Source organism: Drosophila innubila, chromosome X (genome assembly GCF_004354385.1).
Source record: "Drosophila innubila isolate TH190305 chromosome X, UK_Dinn_1.0, whole genome shotgun sequence".
Lineage (NCBI taxonomy): Eukaryota > Metazoa > Arthropoda > Insecta > Diptera > Drosophilidae > Drosophila > Drosophila innubila.
The window spans coordinates 17,176,244-17,198,998 of NC_047626.1; the positions used below are offsets into that span (position 1 = coordinate 17,176,244).

The 22,755-nt window shown below is 41.0% G+C and overlaps 1 protein-coding gene across 1 annotated transcript; it reads right to left on the reverse strand.

Moving 5' to 3' along the window:
* Positions 1-462: 462 nt before the first annotated feature.
* LOC117787589 (DNA-directed RNA polymerase III subunit RPC1) lies at positions 463-13,445 on the reverse strand. Its single transcript, XM_034626157.1, has 13 exons — positions 13,240-13,445; positions 12,879-12,936; positions 9,775-9,946; positions 9,465-9,705; positions 8,900-9,103; positions 6,104-6,221; positions 5,756-5,785; positions 5,496-5,711; positions 2,959-3,052; positions 2,026-2,462; positions 1,378-1,799; positions 837-1,299; positions 463-600 (listed from the first exon to the last, which is right to left on the reverse strand). The coding sequence occupies exons 1-13, from the start codon at positions 13,389-13,391 to the stop codon at positions 463-465; spliced, it is 2,745 nt and encodes a 914-aa protein (XP_034482048.1). The 5' UTR covers positions 13,392-13,445.
* Between the last annotated feature and the right edge of the window lie 9,310 nt (positions 13,446-22,755).

Sequence of the window (22,755 nt, forward strand, 5' to 3'; positions counted from 1 at the left end):
CTTTTGCAGCTCTGTAAATTGATAGCAATTCATAAGAGCTTCCAACCCCCTTCCTATTTGTACTACTGAGCAATACCCTCTGCCAAAGGGTCCGACAGTTGGTCCAGCTTTTGGCCTGTCTGACACTTCTGGCTGCCAGACAGCTTAATCGTAAGCTTAGTTCTGGATTTCTATTAACAAAATGACATTAATATACCACTAAGCGACACTATTTATCACCATCCCGCAGTAACTTCCACCCCTTGTTTAAGCAGTTTTGGATCATTTATTCTCAGCTTAAAATTTAATTGAAAAAAAAGCAGAAAACTGAATTGTACTGTAACTGGATTCTTTGCGCTTCTGTTAAAGAATACTAGTAGAAGCACCCTGTGCTTTGGGTATCAGTACAATTGTTTTCCTGGTATCCCAAAGCACAGGACGTTTCTCTATATTCGGCACATCCAGTATACAATAATACACTATTTAGTTGCGTCGGACGGGACAGTTGGTAACCAGATTGCGTTTGAGGCATTTCTTGGCCACACGGTCGTACCATTGACCACTTGGGCACAGCTTGCGCTTAGGCTGGTTGTTGCGGCAGACGAAGAAACGGCGGCAATGCTTAGGATCAGTTAGGATGGATCCATCAGCACGGTTCATGCAATCGTTGGTTGACTTCAGTTCCGCACTTACAATCGGGGCTACAATTTTCGGCTTTCTTGTCGTGGTACAGATCGTTGTTGTCGTGGTACAAGGCGTTGTGGTACATGTCGTCGTTGTGCAAGGAGTCGTGGTACAAGGCGTTGTGGTACATGTCGTCGTTGTGCAAGGAGTCGTGGTACAAGGCGTTGTGGTACATGTCGTCGTTGTGCAGGTGTTGTTGTGCAAGAGTCGTGGTACAAGGCGTTGTGGTACATGTCGTCGTTGTGCAAGGAGTCGTGGTACAAGGCGTTGTGGTACATGTCGTCGTTGTGCAGGGTGTTGTTGTGCAAGGAGTCGTGGTACAAGGCGTTGTGGTACATGTCGTCGTTGTGCAAGGAGTCGTGGTACATGTCGTCGTTGTGCAAGGAGTCGTGGTACAAGGCGTTGTGGTACATGTCGTCGTTGTGCAAGGAGTCGTGGTACAAGGCGTTGTGGTACATGTCGTCGTTGTGCAGGGTGTTGTTGTACAAGGAGTCGTGGTACAAGGAGTTGTGGTACATGTCGTCGTTGTGCAAGGAGTTGTGGTACAAGGTGTTGTGGTACATGTCGTCGTGGTACAAGGAGTTGTGGTACATGTCGTCGTTGTACAAGGAGTCGTGGTACAAGGCGTTGTGGTACATGGCGTTGTGGTGCAAGGGGGGGTGGTCACTTCACAGGGTGTTGTAGTACAGGGTGTAGTTTTACGGGCACAGGGACAGGGCGTCGTGGTGCAGGGTGTTGTTGTACAGGGTGTAGTTGTACAGGGTGTAGTTGTACAGGGTGTTGTGGTACAGGTAGTCGTGGTGCAGGGTGTAGTTGTACAGGGTGTAGTTGTACAGGGTGTAGTTGTACAGGGTGTAGTTGTGCAGGGTGTAGTTGTACAGGGTGTAGTTGTGCAGGGTGTAGTTGTACAGGGTGTTGTGGTACAGGTAGTCGTGGTGCAGGGTGTAGTTGTACAGGGTGTAGTTGTGCAGGTTGTAGTTGTGCAGGGTGTAGTTGTACAGGGTGTTGTGGTACAGGTCGTCGTGGTGCAGGGTGTAGTTGTACAGGGTGTTGTGGTACAGGGCGTCGTGGTGCAAGGTGTTGTGGTACAAGGGGTTGTGGTACAGGTCGTCGTTGTGCAGGGTGTAGTTGTGCAGGTTGTAGTTGTACAGGGTGTAGTTGTGCAGGGTGTTGTGGTACAAGGTGTCGTGGTACAGAGTCGTCGTGGTGCAGGTGTAGTTGTACAGAATTGTAGTTGTGCAGGGTATGTGTTGTGCAGGTGTTGTTGTGCGAAGTGTTGTGGTACAGGTCGTCGTTGTGCAGGGTGTCGTGGTACATGTCGTCGTTGTACAAGGAGTCGTGGTACAAGGCGTTGTGGTACATGTCGTCGTTGTGCAGGGTGTTGTTGTACAAGGAGTCGTGGTACAGGGTGTCGTGGTACAGGGTGTCGTGGTGCAGGTCGTAGTGGTCGTGGTACAAGGTGTCGTGGTACAGGGCGTCGTGGTACAGGTCGTCGTGGTACAGGGTGTAGTTGTACAGGGTGTAGTTGTGCAGGGTGTAGTTGTGCAGGGTGTTGTGGTACAGGTCGTCGTTGTGCAGGGTGTCGTGGTACATGTCGTCGTTGTACAAGGAGTCGTGGTACAAGGCGTTGTGGTACATGTCGTCGTTGTGCAGGGTGTCGTGGTACATGTCGTCGTTGTGCAAGGAGTCGTGGTACAAGGCGTTGTGGTACATGTCGTCGTGGTGCAGGGTGTTGTGGTACAAGTTGTCGTGGTACAGGGTGTCGTGGTACAGGGTGTCGTGGTGCAGGGCGTAGTGGTTGTCTCACAGGGTGTTGTGGTACAAGGTGTCGTGGTACAGGGTGTCGTGGTGCAGGTCGTAGTGGTCGTGGTACAAGGTGTCGTGGTACAGGGCGTCGTGGTACAAGTCGTCGAGTACAAGGTATGAATTGTACAGAATGTAGTTGTGCAGGTGTAGTTGTGCAGGGTGTTGTAAGTACAAGTCGTCGTTGTCCAGGGTGTCGTGGTACATGTCGTCGTTGTACAAGGAGTCGTGGTACAAGGCGTTGTAGTACATGTCGTCGTTGTGCAGAGTGTCGTGGCATGTCGTCGTTGTGCAGAGTCGTGGTACAAGGCGTTGTAGTACATGTCGTCGTGGTGCAGGGTGTTGTAAGTACAAGTTGTGTCGTAGTACAGGTGTCGTGGTGCAGGAGCGTAGTGGTTGTCTCACAGGGTGTTGTGGTACAAGGTGTCGTGGTACAAGTGTCGTGGTACAGTGGTGTCGTGGTACAAGGGTCGTGGTGCAGGGTGTTGTGGAACAAGTTGTCGTGGTACAGGGTGTCGTGGTACAGGGTGTTGTGGTACAAGTTGTAGTGGTACAGGGTGTTGTGGTACAAGTTGTCGTGGTACAGGTGTTGTGGTACAAGTTGTCGTGGTACAGGTGTCGTGGTGCAGGTCGTAGTGGTCGTGGTACAAGGTGTCGTGGTACAGGGTGTCGTAGTACATGGTGTTGTTGTCGATATACAGGGTGGAGGTGTTTCTTTATTGCACGGTGGTTTTACCGTGGTTTTACAATGTAAGGCTCTTTTCGGACATGAGCCTCAGTAGATGCTGCAAATGCAGACAGTACTATCACAGCTGTGAACAGCAGCACGTTGTCTGCAAAGGTAGAAGCCAAATGTTACTCTTATAGCCATAAGGAGAAAAACTTTCCACAATCTTAGCAACTTACAAGCTTTCATTTTAGCAAAATTTCCTATTGAAAAAATGTGGTTTCAAATCGAAAGCCTCAGCTTCTCCACTGAATAATAAACTGCAGCTGCCTCTTGATTTTTATAGTCAACCGTTACGTTCTTATCTGTGGCAATTGTTTCATAGACATGTTTGGCTTAGGTGTGTAAGAAAAACATCGTGTAACTCATGTCATGGCCATTAGTAAATTACCTGCAAATGTTTAAATATTGTTGAATACTGGGCGGCAAACATTTCCCTAAAGACGAACAACTATGAAAAATGAAAGTACTCTCAACGAAAGTACGGTCAATTCGTTAATACTTTGAAATCTCCACAAGCAATTACACTAGGAAACAAAAACATAACTCTTTTCGAGCTACTGCGTTCAAACTCATTTGTATACCCTGAGCCCATTGAAATTGGGCAAAAAGGTGTAATGTGTTTGGCAGAATGTATGTTCCAGGCAGAAGGTTGCATGGCAGACCCCCGAAAGTATATATATTCTTGATCAGAATCAACAGCCGAGTCGATTGAGCCCTGTCTGTCTGTCTGCCTGTCTGTCTGTCCGTCTGTCTGTCTGTCCGTCCGTCTGACTGTCCGTCCGTCCGTCCGACTGTTTGAACGCGTCGATCTCAGCGTCTATATCATTTAGCTGCCATAGGAACCATACATCGAAAATGAAGTTTTAGTATGAAAAAGATTTTTGATTGTTAAGATATAAGAATCAAACTGATAGAGTATGCATCTGGGCTGGTATTACACATCGCGACCAAATTTGATTAAAACCGAACCAGTATATCATATAGCGGCAATAGAGACGCTAAATCGAAAATTTGGTCTTAGGATAAAAAAGTTTTTTGTTTTTTGAGATATCTTTATCAAACTTAGGAATATGCATTTAACTAGCTTTTGTCCATTCTGGCCGAAGTTTTTTCAAATTGTTGGACTAAATCATATAGCTGTCATAGGACCGCTCAGTCAAAAATCAACTATTAGTATGAATAATTTTTTTTTATTTTGAGATATCTTAACCAAACTGTTAGAATATGTCTTTAAGTTGGTTTTGTACATTCTAGCCAAATTTAGCTTAATTCGGTTCCATATATCATATAGATGCCATTGGAACAATCGGTCGAAAATCAACTTTCTGTACAGAGTACCTGGGCACAGGGTATCCTACTGTCGAGCGTGCTCGACTGTAACCGCCCACTAGCTATTTATACATTTGGGGCCCCAGATGACAAAAAACAACTTAAAAAATTGTTTTATGGTATACACATATATTTTATTTGTACAATTTAATTTTGCTTAAAGTGGTCAGTCTACATCTGTCATCAATATTTAAAAATGCTAAAACAATGTGTTTCTTTTTCTGAATGCTTAAGAATATACCTGTAATTCCGTAGTACCCAGTTTACAATTTAAGACAGTAGTTTTACAGACATCCATTTTTGAATAATTGATGGAGAAACGGCATAAAAAAAAGATACATTTTAGAGCTAAGATTATGGTTGCTGTCTTAAACATTCTGACCTAATTTGGATATCATATAGCCGTGCACTATCATATATAGCTGCCATAGGCACAATCGGTCGAAAAACAATCTAAAGAATAAACAACTTTTTTATATTTTTTAAGATATTTCAATCAGACTCATAAATTATAAAGCTTTTTTAATTTTTCATGAGATTAACAATAAGATAATTAAATACAATTGTAGCTCAAGTAATTGTCGCAAATTGATACCATCGCTTTGAGCGTATTCTGGCCGTGGTCAAGATCAAAAAGAAAATAAGGAGTCACTTTATGACCGCGTCAGGATGTGTTAGGCCGCTGGCCAACGCTGGCTTAGTTCTGGATTTCTATTAACAAAATGACATTAATATACAACTAAACGACACTATTTATCACCATCCCGCAGTAACTTCCACCTTGTTTGAGCAGTATTGGATCATTTATTCTCAGCTTAAAATTTAATTGAAAAAAAAAGCAGAAAACAGCTGAATTGTACTGTAACTGGATTCATTGCACTTCTGTTAAAGAATACTAGTAGAAGCACCCTGTGCTTTGGGTATCAGTACAATTGTACAAGGAGTCGTGTTACAAGGCGTTGTGGTACATGTCGTCGTTGTGCAGGGTGTTGTTGTACAAGGAGTCGTGGTACAGGGTGTCGTGGTGCAGGTCGTAGTGGTCGTGGTACAAGGTGTCGTGGTACAGGGCGTCGTGGTACAGGTCGTCGTGGTACAGGGTGTAGTTGTACAGGGTGTAGTTGTGCAGGGTGTAGTTGTGCAGGGTGTTGTGGTACAGGTCGTCGTTGTGCAGGGTGTCGTGGTACATGTCGTCGTTGTACAAGAGTCGTGGTACAAGGCGTTGTGGTACATGTCGTCGTTGTGCAGGGTGTCGTGGTACATGTCGTCGTTGTGCAAGAGTCGTGGTAAAGGCGTTGTAGTACATGTCGTCGTGGTGCAGGTGTTGTGGTACAAGTTGTCGTTGTACAGAGGTGTCGTGGTACAGGTGTCGTGGTGCAGGGCGTAGTGGTTGTCTCACAGGGTGTTGTGGTACAAGGTGTCGTGGTACAGGGTGTCGTGGTGCAGGTCGTAGTGGTCGTGGTACAGGGCGTCGTGGTACAGGTCGTCGAGTACAAGTTGAATTGTACAGTGAATATGTACAGGTGTAGTTGTGCAGGTGTTGTGGTACAGGTCGTCGTTGTGCAGGTGTCGTAAGTACATGTCGTCGTTGTACAAGGAGTCGTGGTACAAGGCGTTGTGGTACATGTCGTCGTTGTGCAGGGTGTCGTGGTACATGTCGTCGTTGTGCAAGGAGTCGTGGTACAAGGCGTTGTGGTACATGTCGTCGTGGTGCAGGGTGTTGTGGTACAAGTTGTCGTGGTACAGGGTGTCGTGGTACAGGGTGTCGTGGTGCAGGGCGTAGTGGTTGTCTCACAGGGTGTTGTGGTACAAGGTGTCGTGGTACAAGGTGTCGTGGTACAGGGTGGTGTCGTGGTACAAGGGGTCGTGGTGCAGGGTGTTGTGGAACAAGTTGTCGTGGTACAGGGTGTCGTGGTACAGGGTGTTGTGGTACAAGTTGTAGTGGTACAGGGTGTTGTGGTACAAGTTGTCGTGGTACAGGGTGTTGTGGTACAAGTTGTCGTGGTACAGGGTGTCGTGGTGCAGGTCGTAGTGGTCGTGGTACAAGGTGTCGTGGTACAGGGTGTCGTAGTACATGGTGTTGTTGTCGATATACAGGGTGGAGGTGTTTCTTTATTGCACGGTGGTTTTACCGTGGTTTTACAATGGCAAGGCTCTTTTCTGACATGAGCCTCAGTAGATGCTGCAAATGCAGACAGTACTATCACAGCTGTGAACAGCAGCACGTTGTCTGCAAAGGTAGAAGCCAAATGTTACTCTTATAGCCATAAGGAGAAAAACTTTCCACAATCTTAGCAACTTACAAGCTTTCATTTTAGCAAAATTTCCTATTGAAAAAATGTGGTTTCAAATCGAAAGCCTCAGCTTCTCCACTGAATAATAAACTGCAGCTGCCTCTTGATTTTTATAGTCAACCGTTACGTTCTTATCTGTGGCAATTGTTTCATAGACATGTTTGGCTTAGGTGTGTAAGAAAAACATCGTGTAACTCATGTCATGGCCATTAGTAAATTACCTGCAAATGTTTAAATATTGTTGAATACTGGGCGGCAAACATTTCCCTAAAGACGAACAACTATGAAAAATGAAAGTACTCTCAACGAAAGTACGGTCAAATCTCCACAAGCAATTACACTAGGAAACAAAAACATAACTCTTTTCGAGCTACTGGGTTCAAACTCATTTGTATACCCTGAGCCCATTGAAAATGGGCAAAAAGGTGTAATGTGTTTGGCAGAATGTATGTTCCAGGCAGAAGGTTGCATGGCAGACCCCCGAAAGTATATATATTCTTGATCAGAATCAACAGCCGAGTCGATTGAGCCCTGTCTGTCTGTCCGTCTGTCTGTCTGTCCGTCCGTCTGACTGTCCGTCCATCCGTCCGACTGTTTGAACGCGTCGATCTCAGCGTCTATATCATTTAGCTGCCATAGGAACCATACATCGAAAATGAAGTTTTAGTATGAAAAAGATTTTTGATTGTTAAGATATAAGAATCAAACTGATAGAGTATGCATCTGGGCTGGTATTACACATCGCGACCAAATTTGATTAAAACCGAACCAGTATATCATATAGCGGCAATAGAGACGCTAAATCGAAAATTTGGTCTTAGGATAAAAAAGTTTTTTGTTTTTTGAGATATCTTTATCAAACTTAGGAATATGCATTTAACTAGCTTTTGTCCATTCTGGCCGAAGTTTTTTCAAATTGTTGGACTAAATCATATAGCTGTCATAGGACCGCTCAGTCAAAAATCAACTATTAGTATGAATAATTTTTTTTTATTTTGAGATATCTTAACCAAACTGTTAGAATATGTCTTTAAGTTGGTTTTGTACATTCTAGCCAAATTTAGCTTAATTCGGTTCCATATATCATATAGATGCCATTGGAACAATCGGTCGAAAATCAACTTTCTGTACAGAGTACCTGGGCACAGGGTATCCTACTGTCGAGCGTGCTCGACTGTAACCGCCCACTAGCTATTTATACATTTGGGGCTCCAGATGACAAAAAACAACTTAAAAAATTGTTTTATGGTATACACATATATTTTATTTGTACAATTTAATTTTGCTTAAAGTGGTCAGTCTACATCTGTCATCAATATTTAAAAATGCTAAAACAATGTGTTTCTTTTTCTGAATGCTTAAGAATATACCTGTAATTCCGTAGTACCCAGTTTACAATTTAAGACAGTAGTTTTACAGACATCCATTTTTGAATAATTGATGGAGAAACGGCATAAAAAAAAGATACATTTTAGAGCTAAGATTATGGTTGCTGTCTTAAACATTCTGACCTAATTTGGATATCATATAGCCGTGCACTATCATATATAGCTGCCATAGGCACAATCGGTCGAAAAACAATCTAAAGAATAAACAACTTTTCATATTTTTTAAGATATTTCAATCAGACTCATAAATTATAAAGCTTTTTTAATTTTTCATGAGATTAACAATAAGATAATTAAATACAATTGTAGCTCAAGTAATTGTCGCAAATTGATACCATCGCTTTGAGCGTATTCTGGCCGTGGTCAAGATCAAAAAGAAAATAAGGAGTCACTTTATGACCGCGTCAGGATGTGTTAGGCCGCTGGCCAACGCTGGCTTAGTTCTGGATTTCTATTAACAAAATGACATTAATATACAACTAAACGACACTATTTATCACCATCCCGCAGTAACTTCCACCCCTTGTTTGAGCAGTATTGGATCATTTATTCTCAGCTTAAAATTTAATTGAAAAAAAAAGCAGAAAACAGCTGAATTGTACTGTAACTGGATTCATTGCACTTCTGTTAAAGAATACTAGTAGAAGCACCCTGTGCTTTGGGTATCAGTACAATTGTACAAGGAGTCGTGGTACAAGGCGTTGTGGTACATGTCGTCGTTGTGCAGGGTGTTGTTGTACAAGGAGTCGTGGTACAGGGTGTCGTGGTGCAGGTCGTAGTGGTCGTGGTACAAGGTGTCGTGGTACAGGGCGTCGTGGTACAGGTCGTCGTGGTACAGGGTGTAGTTGTACAGGGTGTAGTTGTGCAGGGTGTTGTGGTACAGGTCGTCGTTGTGCAGGTGTCGTGGTACATGTCGTCGTTGTACAAGAGTCGTGGTACAAGGCGTTGTGGTACATGTCGTCGTTGTGCAGGGTGTCGTACATGTCGTCGTTGTGCAGGAGTCGTGGTACAAGGCGTTGTGGTACATGTCGTCGTGTGCAGGGTGTTGTGGTACAAGTTGTCGTTGTACAGTGTCGTGGTACAGTGTTGGTGCAGGGCGTAGTGGTTGTCTCAGGTGTTGTGGTACAGGTGTCGTGGTACAAATTGTCGTGGTGCAGTCGTAGTGGTCGTGGTACAAGTGTCGTGGTACAGGGCGTCGTGGTACAGGTCGTCGAGTACAGGGTGTAGTTGTACAGGTGTAGTGTGCAGGGTGTTGTGCAGGTGTTGTGGTACAGGTCGTCGTTGTGCAGGGTGTCGTGGTACATGTCGTCGTTGTACAAGGAGTCGTGGTACAAGGCGTTGTGGTACATGTCGTCGTTGTGCAGGGTGTCGTGGTACATGTCGTCGTTGTGCAAGGAGTCGTGGTACAAGGCGTTGTGGTACATGTCGTCGTGGTGCAGGGTGTTGTGGTACAAGTTGTCGTGGTACAGGGTGTCGTGGTACAGGGTGTCGTGGTGCAGGGCGTAGTGGTTGTCTCACAGGGTGTTGTGGTACAGGGTGTAGTTGTACAGGGTGTCGTGGTACAGGGTGGTGTCGTGGTGCAGGGGGTCGTGGTGCAGGGTGTTGTGGAACAAGTTGTCGTGGGTGTCGTGGTACAGGGTGTTGTGGTACAAGTTGTAGTGGTACAGGGTGTTGTGGTACAAGTTGTCGTGGTACAGGGTGTTGTGGTACAAGTTGTCGTGGTACAGGGTGTCGTGGTGCAGGTCGTAGTGGTCGTGGTATAAGGTGTCGTGGTACAGGGTGTCGTAGTACATGGTGTTGTTGTCGATATACAGGGTGGAGGTGTTTCTTTATTGCACGGTGGTTTTACCGTGGTTTTACAATGGCAAGGCTCTTTTCGGACATGAGCCTCAGTAGATGCTGCAAATGCAGACAGTACTATCACAGCTGTGAACAGCAGCACGTTGTCTGCAAAGGTAGAAGCCAAATGTTACTCTTATAGCCATAAGGAGAAAAACTTTCCACAATCTTAGCAACTTACAAGCTTTCATTTTAGCAAAATTTCCTATTGAAAAATGTGGTTTCAAATCGAAAGCCTCAGCTTCTCCACTGAATAATAAACTGCAGCTGCCTCTTGATTTTATAGTCAACCGTTACGTTCTTATCTGTGGCAATTGTTTCATAGACATGTTTGGCTTAGGTGTGTAAGAAAAACATCGTGTAACTCATGTCATGGCCATTAGTAAATTACCTGCAAATGTTTAAATATTGTTGAATACTGGGCGGCAAACATTTCCCTAAAGACGAACAACTATGAAAAATGAAAGTACTCTCAACGAAAGTACGGTCAATTCGTTAATACTTTGAAATCTCCACAAGCAATTACACTAGGAAACAAAAACATAACTCTTTTCGAGCTACTGGGTTCAAACTCATTTGTATACCCTGAGCCCATTGAAAATGGGCAAAAAGGTGTAATGTGTTTGGCAGAATGTATGTTCCAGGCAGAAGGTTGCATGGCAGACCCCGAAAGTATATATATTCTTGATCAGAATCAACAGCCGAGTCGATTGAGCCCTGTCTGTCTGTCTGTCTGTCAGCTGTCTGTCTGTCTGTCTGCCTGTCTGTCTGTCCGTCTGTCTGTCTGTCCGTCCGTCTGACTGTCCGTCCGTCCGTGCGACTGTTTGAACGCGTCGATCTCAGCGTCTATATCATTTAGCTGCCATAGGAACCATACATCGAAAATGAAGTTTTAGTATGAAAAAGATTTTTGATTGTTAAGATATAAGAATCAAACTGATAGAGTATGCATCTGGGCTGGTATTACACATCGCGACCAAATTTGATTAAAACCGAACCAGTATATCATATAGCGGCAATAGAGACGCTAAATCGAAAATTTGGTCTTAGGATAAAAAAGTTTTTTGTTTTTTGAGATATCTTTATCAAACTTAGGAATATGCATTTAACTAGCTTTTGTCCATTCTGGCCGAAGTTTTTTCAAATTGTTGGACTAAATCATATAGCTGTCATAGGACCGCTCAGTCAAAAATCAACTATTAGTATGAATAATTTTTCTTTTATTTTGAGATATCTTAACCAAACTGTTAGAATATGTCTTTAAGTTGGTTTTGTACATTCTAGCCAAATTTAGCTTAATTCGGTTCCATATATCATATAGATGCCATTGGAACAATCGGTCGAAAATCAACTTTCTGTACAGAGTACCTGGGCACAGGGTATCCTACTGTCGAGCGTGCTCGACTGTAACCGCCCACTAGCTATTTATACATTTGGGGCCCCAGATGACAAAAAACAACTTAAAAAATTCTTATATGGTATACACATATATTTTATTTGTACAATTTAATTTTGCTTAAAGTGGTCAGTCTACATCTGTCATCAATATTTAAAAATGCTAAAACAATGTGTTTCTTTTTCTGAATGCTTAAGAATATACCTGTAATTCCGTAGTACCCAGTTTACAATTTAAGACAGTAGTTTTACAGACATCCATTTTGAATAATTGATGGAGAAACGGCATAAAAAAAGATACATTTTAGAGCTAAGATTATGGTTGCTGTCTTAAACATTCTGACCTAATTTGGATATCATATAGCCGTGCACTATCATATATAGCTGCCATAGGCACAATCGGTCGAAAAACAATCTAAAGAATAAACAACTTTTCATATTTTTTAAGATATTTCAATCAGACTCATAAATTATAAAGCTTTTTTAATTTTTCATGAGATTAACAATAAGATAATTAAATACAATTGTAGCTCAAGTAATTGTCGCAAATTGATACCATCGCTTTGAGCGTATTCTGGCCGTGGTCAAAAAGAAAATAAGGAGTCACTTTATGACCGCGTCAGGATGTGTTAGGCCGCTGGCCAACGCTGGCTTAGTTCTGGATTTCTATTAACAAAATGACATTAATATACAACTAAACGACACTATTTATCACCATCCCGCAGTAACTTCCACCCCTTGTTTGAGCAGTATTGGATCATTTATTCTCAGCTTAAAATTTAATTGAAAAAAAAAGCAGAAAACAGCTGAATTGTACTGTAACTGGATTCATTGCACTTCTGTTAAAGAATACTAGTAGAAGCACCCTGTGCTTTGGGTATCAGTACAATTGTTTTCCTGTTATCCCATAGCACAGGACGTTTCTCTATATTCGGCACATCCAGTATACAATACACTATTTAGTTGCGTCGGACGGGACAGTTGGTAACCAGATTGCGTTTGAGGCATTTCTTGGCCACACGGTCGTACCATTGACCACTTGGGCACAGCTTGCGCTTAGGCTGGTTGTTGCGGCAGACGAAGAAACGGCGGCAATGCTTAGGATCAGTTAGGATGGATCCATCAGCACGGTTCATGCAATCGTTGGTTGACTTCAGTTCCGCACTTACAATCGGGGCTACAATTTTCGGCTTTCTTGTCGTGGTACAGATCGTTGTTGTCGTGGTACAAGGCGTTGTGGTACATGTCGTCGTTGTGCAAGGAGTCGTGGTACAAGGCGTTGTGGTACATGTCGTCGTTGTGCAAGGAGTCGTGGTACAAGGCGTTGTGGTACATGTCGTCGTTGTGCAGGGTGTTGTTGTGCAAGGAGTCGTGGTACAAGGCGTTGTGGTACATGTCGTCGTTGTGCAAGGAGTCGTGGTACAAGGCGTTGTGGTACATGTCGTCGTTGTGCAGGGTGTTGTTGTGCAAGGAGTCGTGGTACAAGGCGTTGTGGTACATGTCGTCGTTGTGCAGGAGTCGTGGTACAAGGCGTTGTGGTACATATGTCGTCGTTATGCAGAGTGTTGTTGTACAAGGAGTCGTGGTACAAGGAGTTGTGGTACATGTCGTCGTTGTGCAAGGAGTTGTGGTACACAAGGTGTTGTGTAGTACATGTCGTCGTGGTACAAAAGGGTTGTAAACATGTCGTCGTTGTACAAGTCGTGGTACAAAGGCGTTGTAATACATGGCGTTGTGGTGCAGAAATTGGTCATTTCTACAAGGTGTAAGTACAGAGGTGTAGTTTTACAGGCACAGGGACAGGGCGTCGTGGTGCAGGGTGTTGTTGTACAGGGTGTAGTTGTGCAGGGTGTAGTTGTACAGGGTGTTGTGGTACAGGTCGTCGTTGTACAAGGAGTCGTGGTACAAGGCGTTGTGGTACATGTCGTCGTTGTGCAGGGTGTCGTGGTACATGTCGTCGTTGTGCAAGGAGTCGTGGTACAGGTCGTCGTGGTGCAGAGATTATGAATTGTACGAGGTGTAGTTGTGCAGAGGTGTAGTTGTGCAGAGTGCGTGTCGTGGTACATCGTCGTTGGCACAGGAGTCGTATGTACAAAGGCGTTATGTTACATGTTGATAAATCGTGCAGGGTGGTAATACAACAGGCGTTGTGGTTCAACGACGCGAACGTCGCACCGTCGCCGAAGAATGGTCACCGAGAGAACGTTGTCGTTGCTACGGTTACGTTATGTTGTCGTATTAGTGGCAGCGTTATATAATAGTACAGCGAGTAAACTGCGTTACAGGGTAACGCCATAGCACGGCAACGCCAACCACGGCACAAACATACGGCAAACATGATACAGAAATGAAAGCGTCATATTGTTATGAAGATTGTACGAAGAAAGATAGCAGAGCGCAGCCATGAACAGTAATATAACGGTATAATGACAGCAGCGTCCCGCTCGGTAACAGTGGGCGTCCGTGGTGTTTGCGGGCGTCCGTGGCGCGGGGTTACGTCAGGAATATCCCAACAGGGCGTTGTATATCAATGCGTCGTGGCGGCTGAGTGGTGGTACCGTGAACAGGCAGGTCGTGCATAACGTGGCGCAGGGTGCGTCAGGCTACTGTCGGTGGTGGCACAGGGCAACCGTGGTTAACATTCGCCGTTGGGTACATTGCTGATCGTGGCGGTCAGCGTCAGGAATACGTCCGTCTGCCAGGCAGGGTAACGTGGCACACGTTCAACGTTGTGCAGTTGAGTCCGCACAATAAGCGTCAGGGCGGTTTACGCCCGTCCGTGGCAGGCGTCAGTATATCAGTTGTCTGCCGGTATCGAGGGCGTCCGTAATGGCAACGTGGCGAGGATGTGAAGTGATTGTCCCACGAGGGTACACAGGCGTCAGGTAACGTATAACAGGCGCTCAGGCGCGGCTGCGTTGCACATTCAACGTGTAACATACAACGTGGCGCATAACGCGGAACGTCGCACAAGTAAACGTACCGAGGGCGTCCGGCAACATTTGGTACGTTGTGTCATTGCTGATTATTGCGGGGATATGTTGTTTCTTTTATCAAGTGGTTTTACCGTGCAGTGTGTGTTATACAGGGGTTTCTTTATTGCACGGTGGTTTTACCGTTTTACGGACATGAGCCTCAGTAGATGCTGCAAATGCAGACAGTACTATCACAGCTGTGAACAGCAGCACGTTGTCTGCAAAGGTAGAAGCCAAATGTTACTCTTATAGCCATAAGGAGAAAAACTTTCCACAATCTTAGCAACTTACAAGCTTTCATTTTAGCAAAATTTCCTATTGAAAAAATGTGGTTTCAAATCGAAAGCCTCAGCTTCTCCACTGAATAATAAACCTGCAGCTGCCTCTTGATTTTATAGTCAACCGTTACGTTCTTATCTGTGGCAATTGTTTCATAGACATGTTTGGCTTAGGTGTGTAAGAAAAACATCGTGTAACTCATGTCATGGCCATTAGTAAATTACCTGCAAATGTTTAAATATTGTTGAATACTGGGCGGCAAACATTTCCCTAAAGACGAACAACTATGAAAAATGAAAGTACTCTCAACGAAAGTACGGTCAATTCGTTAATACTTTGAAATCTCCACAAGCAATTACACTAGGAAACAAAAACATAACTCTTTTCGAGCTACTGGGTTCAAACTCATTTGTATACCCTGAGCCCATTGAAAATGGGCAATTTGGCAGAGTTTATGTAGCAGGCAGAAGGTTGCATGGCAGAGCCCCCAAAGTATATATATTCGTGATCAGGATCAACAGCCGAGTCGATTGAGCCATGTCTGTCTGTCTGTCTGTCAGCTGTCTGTCTGTCTGCCTGTCTGTCTGTCTGTCTGTCTGTCTGTCCGTCTGTCTGTCTGTCCGTCCGTCTGTCTGTCTGTCTGTCCGTCCGTCCGTCCGTCCGTTCGACTGTTTGAACGCGTCGATCTCAGCGTCTATATCATTTAGCTGCCATAGGAACCATACATCGAAAATTAAGTTGATAATTTTTTTTTATTTTGAGATATCTTAACCAAACTGCTAGAATATATCTTTAAGTTGGTTTTGTACATTCTAACCAAATTTAGCTTAATTCGGTTCCATATATCATATAGATGCCATTGGAACAATCGGTCGAAAATCAACTTTCTGTACAGAGTACCTGGGCACAGGGTATCCTACTGTCGAGCGTGCTCGACTGTAACCGCCCACTAGCTATTTATACATTTTTTTAGATGACAAAAAAACAACTTAAAAATTGTTTTATGGTATACACATATATTTTATTTGTACAATTTAATTTTGCTTAAAGTGGTCAGTCTACATCTGTCATCAATATTTAAAAATGCTAAAACAATGTGTTTCTTTTTCTGAATGCTTAAGAATATACCTGTAATTCCGTAGTACCCAGTTTACAATTTAAGACAGTAGTTTTACAGACATCCATTTTTGAATAATTGATGGAGAAACGGCACAAAAAAAAGATACATTTTAGAGCTAAGATTATGGTTGCTGTCTTAAACATTCTGACCTAATTTGGATATCATATAGCCGTGCACTATCATATATAGCTGCCATAGGCACAATCGGTCGAAACATGAGATTTATTTTTCATGAGATAAACAATAAGATAATTAAATACAATTGTAGCTCAAGTAATTGTCGCAAATTGATACCAAATAACTTAAAAATTACAAATGCTCAAAATATTTTCTTTTACTTGTGCACATGTCTTTGGGAACGAGCTTAAAGATATTTTGTTGATAGTCTTGCCAGCCAGAAAGTGGCTTGTAGAATCAGTTCAAAGGATTTTGTATTGATATGTTAGTTGAGTCCCCCCATTTCACAATTTCATTTCACAATTCCATTTCACAATTCCATTTCACAACTCCATTTACCATTTTTATTCTCATTTTGATTTTGGCCCTGCTGTTGGATATTCCACGACTTGAGATCGTTGGAGCAAGCTGATGGTATTGACATTTGGACATTTGGCTCCGGCCACTTGGCATGCCGAACGCAGTCTGTTAAATTGTTGAAATTGGCTGTTAACTGATTTTTGGGGCATCGCTTTGAGCGTATTCTGGCCGTGGTCAAGAACAAAAAGAAAAAAAAGGAGTCACTTTATGACCGCGTCAGGATGTGTTAGGCCGCTGGCCAACACTGGACAGTTGGACAACTGGACAGCTTGAACAACTGGATATCTGGACAATAGAACAAGTAGCCAAGTGTCGGCCATTTGGCAGCCGATAAATGTCCCGTGCGCTGTAAAATGCCACTGTGGCTAGGGGGCGTGTCTAAATTAAAGTGTGTGTGTGTGTGTGTGTGTAACTGTGTGTGTGTTTGTGTATCTGTGTGTGTTTGTGTAGCTGTGTGTGCCTCATAATTTTGGGCATAAAATGTCGCTGATTTGGAGCAGTTGTCGTTACATTGTCACGTCCTAAAACTAGCACCTAAATAGTGCGGAATTTTGTGCGAAACTTTTGCAATTAAATGTAGCTGTTGCAGTTTAGATTTATGCCACACTTTTCAGCTTTTTCTCTGCAACTTATGCCAAGTAAAATCTAAAGTAACAATCCCCGGCGATAAAATTGACACAATAAAAGCAACACGCTGGATTGTTCTTAGGTTAAACGAATACTTTATAATCTGTTGACAGATTACGCTATTGATAATACTATTGGTTGAATAAGTGACTCGCTTAATAAGTTAAGTGCTTTAAAAATATTGTGTCTTTATTTAGGTACTATCGGTTGAACTGATGATTATCTACAACAACATCATTTTACGCTAACACTAAGTTTAATTGCTTTCTTATTGAAATTCATAAGCTTTCAAAACTGACAAACATTTACGATTGTATCGTCACAATATAGCACTTATTAAATGCAAGCAATAACGTTATTGTAAAACGCATAATTTAGAATTTCAGTTAGACTTAAATGCTGGCCATAAATTATCATTTATTGCTTTAAATATAAAATGTTGGATTTGTTCAACTTTTATCCGCAATTGTTGCAAATATTCCATTCTGAATATTTATGCATAAATTATTTCGTTTATACTACGAGTTTTGTATATTTTTCATACATCGCCTCTCACTTGGATACTATAGAATGTGGCCCAGTGGTGTTGTTGGGTGTGGATGGGTTGGGGTGGTGTTTTCGTTCATTCGGCTCAATTGTGTGCGACTAAGCCATTTGCCACGTTCCATTTGAGTTATTGTTGAATTACTCATACGCCGTGTGACACCGGTAATCGATGGCAGTTGCCAATCGCATTGCATTGCCTGACTGGAATGTGATTTGCGGTTTTAGTGCTTCATGAATTACAAAAATATTCGTTGTAAACTCTTTGAAAAACTTTAACCTCATTAACCTTAAACTATATACGTATTTAACATATGTATGTAGTTTACAGCTACATTATTTTTGACTTGAAAAGTCTGACAAGGTAGAGCCAATTTTTTAGATGCTTTAAGAGTAGACATAGAAAATCTTTTTTTTTTGCTACATTGGAATAGAAGCTATCAAGCTTTTTTTAGATACTCGTACACACCAAAGCTTTAAGTTAATTACTTAAGTTTATAAAATGTTATATTTAAAAATGTTTAATTAAAAAAAATGCCCTGTTATTTAAATAACTTCTTCAGCAATGCTGTCTAATTAGTTAATTTGAGCGTCAAATTGTGGTGAGCAATTATCATTAACTTGTTAACTAATTGACGAGACAAACTATCATTGAAGTGTTGCCAGCTTGTTATGCAAAAATACATCTGGCAACACTAAACAATGTTTGTAATTAGACATGCTCTATCGCCGAAGTGCAATTGCTCTCAATTTTTGTTAACAAGCTGAAATGAGTCGCAATTTGAATGCTTATCAGCTAATAGATACTTGAATAGCAACATGCAAAACCATGTCTAATTATCTATGAGATACTTGAAATTCTTCTTCCTGGCAAATTCCATAAGATACACGAGCACGTAACTGCATTTTGGTTAGTGCAGTACTCGAGCGAATATATTGTTCGGTCCAAGAGCTCCAACTGAATGTTTAGGGCATCTGAAGTCCTGCTAACTGAATTACAAGAACGTGAATTAAGCACATAAATGCCGTTAACTTGACTAGTGCGTGTCAAAGTTATGGCCTCATAATATGCACAAATGATAGCTTAGATGAGAACACAAAACTAATCCGAAACATATACACAAGCACAAAAGCAAAGACAAGGACGAAGACAAAGACAAAGACAAACAAGGACATGGCAATTTGTTGTATGCATATGAAGATGGAAATTAAATTAAGCCTACTAACATTCTATCTGACTGTGTGTGCGTGTGTGTGTGTGTGTGTGTGTCATTGTTGTGTGCTGGCGTTGTGTCAACAAATTTTTCTATGCTTCACATTGTAAAACTCATTAGGGAAGTGACCGGAAATCTAAGAAAATCTGCAAAGACACTAAAAGGATTCACACATCCTCAAGCTTTGTTTAACACCCACACATACCAATCAACACACACACGCAAACACACACACACACACACACACACACAGACAACTAGGCACACGCACCGACATGGGCACTAGAGCAGTCATGCATATACTTCAATTTTTCAACAAAATGAGTGCACATTTGACAAAAAACACCTTCAGTGTCACGCCAGAAAGAGCAAAATCCCTACAGGACCAGAACATATGTGCTCCTGAGCGCCTTCTGTGTTCCATCTCCCTTTCTTTCTCCTCACTTCCCCTTCCCTACCCTCCCCACCCCTCCCCATCATATGGCCCCCAAACACAGCAGAGAAATGCCGGTGCTTGTAGGTTTTACACTTCACATGTTTTTTTATCAGCTCTTGGCTTTATATAGAAAATGCTGGCCAAAATCTTCAGGCAAGAAAATATAAAACTTTGCGCAAATTTGTACGACAGCAGACTGCACAGTGGTACAACATACGATAGCCAACATTTTAAATCGGAAATTAGCTAATACTTTTCATTTATGGCTTTTAATATACAATTAATAATTTAATTTTCGTAGGTATTATGAAACTTAGCTGAAAACAAGTAAATTGTCTTCAATTGTTATTCTGTTTGTTTTTAATTTAATCTATCTTATAGAAAAAAAATCTTAAAGAAATATAATAAGAAATAGTTTGCATAAAAATGTTTAAATTACAGGAACTATGTAAATATTGACGTACATCATATTAACATATAAATGTTAATAATTCAATGATTACGAAAGAGTTTATTGCGCTTTATTCCTCAGAGCTTAAAAACTTAACTTATAAATTATACAATAAAAATGACGGCGAATAAATATATTTATTAAATTATCATGAATTTGCTTGTAACGTGGCAGGGTGGGAATCAAACCCTGTTATATTTGAACTGAAAGTTTTCTACTATAAAATTCAATAAATAATTATATATCAAACTTAGACAAAGAGTTTTTGTCCGGCTTCTAAGCCACTGTGCTCCATTATTTTGCCATGTGTGTTTGTGTGTGTGTGTTTTTGCAAACCTGATTTGGCATATGAGAGTGTGTGTAAGTGTGTGTGCCTAATTCAAGCTCATATTTTACAAGAATAACAAAATCACTGCATAGCTGACGTTGCCGGACAAACTTTGAGTTTGAGTTCTGCACAGACAAGCTGACAGTAGGGGACAGGAAAGGATCAAGAGGAAGAGCATGTAAAAAGAGGAGAAATCTGTAAACAAGAGACTAGACAGGAACATGGACAGGCACAGCCTAGCAGCAAGCAAACAAACTAGTTGGTTTAGCAAACCCAACAGATTTAGATTTGTTCGAACGCAAAATGAAATGAAGCATTAAAGTACAAAAAAAATTAAAAAAAAAAAAAAGAAAATAAGAAACATATATAACATATAACCCGTGATATATGAATTGCCAGCTAAACACATTAGTGTCAGTGTTGAAAAAGCTGTTTTCTTTTTGTTTACTGGCATTATAATCTCAAAATGTCAGGTCATGATAAGAAAAGTTGATATCATTTATTTAAAAATTTTTCTTTATATATAAATTTAAATTTTTGTATTATTTATCAAACAAGATTTGAGATAACTTTAAGCACAAAAATAAGTTTGAGCACTGCAAAATATACTGAGTATAATTAAGTATACGACTATTGCTCGAACTTACTTATTTATTTATTTCAATTTTTTTATCGTTTCAAGAGGATCAAAATGTGCATTACTTCGCAATAAGTGAAAAACATGAAATATAGAAATGATAAAAATGCTAACTTAAGCTAGTTTTGCTTTGCCATTTGAATTCTTTTGTGCATTCATAATCAAAGGGATAGTAAGAATATACATATATATATGTAAGATGCGTATTTGCTTAACTTTTCAACTATATAAAAACTCTGTCCAAGCGAAAAGCATTTGCTTTCTGATCAGCATTCTACAAACATACATTCAATAGATTATTCTGCTGTGAAAATGTCAATGAAAAATAGGGAATTTACAAACAAAATAAACATACAAAAAAAATCACAGAGAGGAAAAAAAACAATGCAACAATTCAGTACACATTATTTAAGCAAAAGTTTGAAGCACTTCGGCCGTACAAATTGTTAAATAATTGCAGTTGCTCTTGTGCTTTGTTGTTTACTGTTGTTGTTACTGTAGTTGTTGCAGATTTTCCAGCTTTTCCATTTTTCACATGCAGCCGTCGCCTCGACCGTCGCGTTGTTTTCCCCATGCAAATTTGCAAGTTGTTAGTTTTTATTATAGCCCGGTACTCGGTACTTGTCCTTATCGTAGTGCTCGTATTTCAGCCTAGGCTCTGGTACATACATATTTCATATACTTATATTATTTCAATTTGTTGCATTTCATGCTGCAGATACATATATTTCGTATTTCGGATTTCGTATCTTACTATTTTATTATTTTGCTATTTGCTGCTCGCATTTGCCGCTGCTTTGTCACGTTTTGTATTTCGCATTTTGTTTTCTTTAAATTTTCGCCAGCTGCACAATTGCAGGAGGAAAGTTCCCCCAAAAAACGCTCGAATGAAGTGTGTGTAAAGTGCCTAGGCTAGTGAAAGAGGCAGAGTCTGAGCATGAGAAAGAGAGAGATGGAGATATAGATATAGAGTGAGCAACTTCTGACCACGAGCAGTATTGGTTTGGAGCAAGCTAAAGTCGCTGCCAAAGCCAACAATCTGGACAGCTTCAGCACAAAAGGACCGACGTAGTCAAGCAATTAAACTTTTGCAATAGCACTCAAGGAGGGAAAGGGGCACGAGGCATGAGGCAGCTATATTTGAAAATTTGTTGCACAATGCACAACAATAACAAGCGATTTGCCGCACTTAAACACACAAACAAACAAAACTACTCCTTGATTTTATTCAATGATCAAATAAGAAGAAAAAAAAAGCGAATAAACAAAAACAACTGCAAATAATTTAATGTAGAATGATAGACAAAAAGATACCCCGTATGGAGTTCAAATATAAATTGAAGTTTCTTTGTGACGTGGTAGATAGATTCATATTTAGAGTGATATTTTTAGTATTCCATAATTGGCTGCAATTTCTCCATTTTGGAATATATGACTTATTGAATAAAAATTCACATTATCAGTATTTTTATTTATTTTAATTAATATAACAGCAATTTGAAATTTAAATAAAATTCTCTTGCACATCTAGGTATAAAAATTTACCGATGCCCATCGAAAATGTATAGCATACTTTTTGGAGTAATATAAATACAGGGTGTTTAAATTAAGCCGCCACTTTTAAAATAATGCAAGACTACAATAAGTTGACACTAAATGTAGATAAAAAATTGTTTAAATAAAAAAAATAGCTTTTTTTTAGAAAAAAGAATCTAGTTTAAAGCTGTACTATTTTAATATATTAAAATTAATCTTTTTGAAATTTCTGATCTTTCCGTATTCAGATATTGGCTAATGTATATGATATACCACTTACAGTCGTTGAGTGTAGAGTCTGAAGCGCAGTTGAAAAACTTATTAAAGTTCTTTCATTGTTGAGCATTTTCTAACTTCAACTTACATCTTCTTACTTTTGTTGTTGTAGCTAAATTTGGGCAAATTAAATTGTTGATTATAGGGCGTTCTTAATGATAAAATATTCTATTTGTAAAATGTTTCTAGCGAGGCTAAGCAACGAATTTCAAGCTAGGCAAATAAAAAAGTTCCTTCATGATTACACGCATTATATAAAAAGGCAAATTTGTTAACAATTCCGTGCATTGTATTATATTGTATAGGTCTTTTGTATTCGTTCCTGTGAAAAGTGTTACGAAGCGTAGTTGCTGTGTTT

Excerpts from the sequence above, each read along its gene's own strand:
- LOC117787589 (XM_034626157.1), bottom strand. The coding sequence starts at position 13,391 with ATGTACCACGACACCCTGCACAACGACGACATGTACCACAACGCCTTG. Across the intron at positions 6,222-8,899 it reads GACATGTACCACAACGCCTT|GTACCACAACGCCTTGTACC; the intron begins GTACCACGACTC and ends CCACGACGACAT. Across the intron at positions 2,463-2,958 it reads CCTGTACCACGACAACTTGT|ACCACTACGCCCTGCACCAC; the intron begins TCCACAACACCC and ends CCCTGTGAGACA.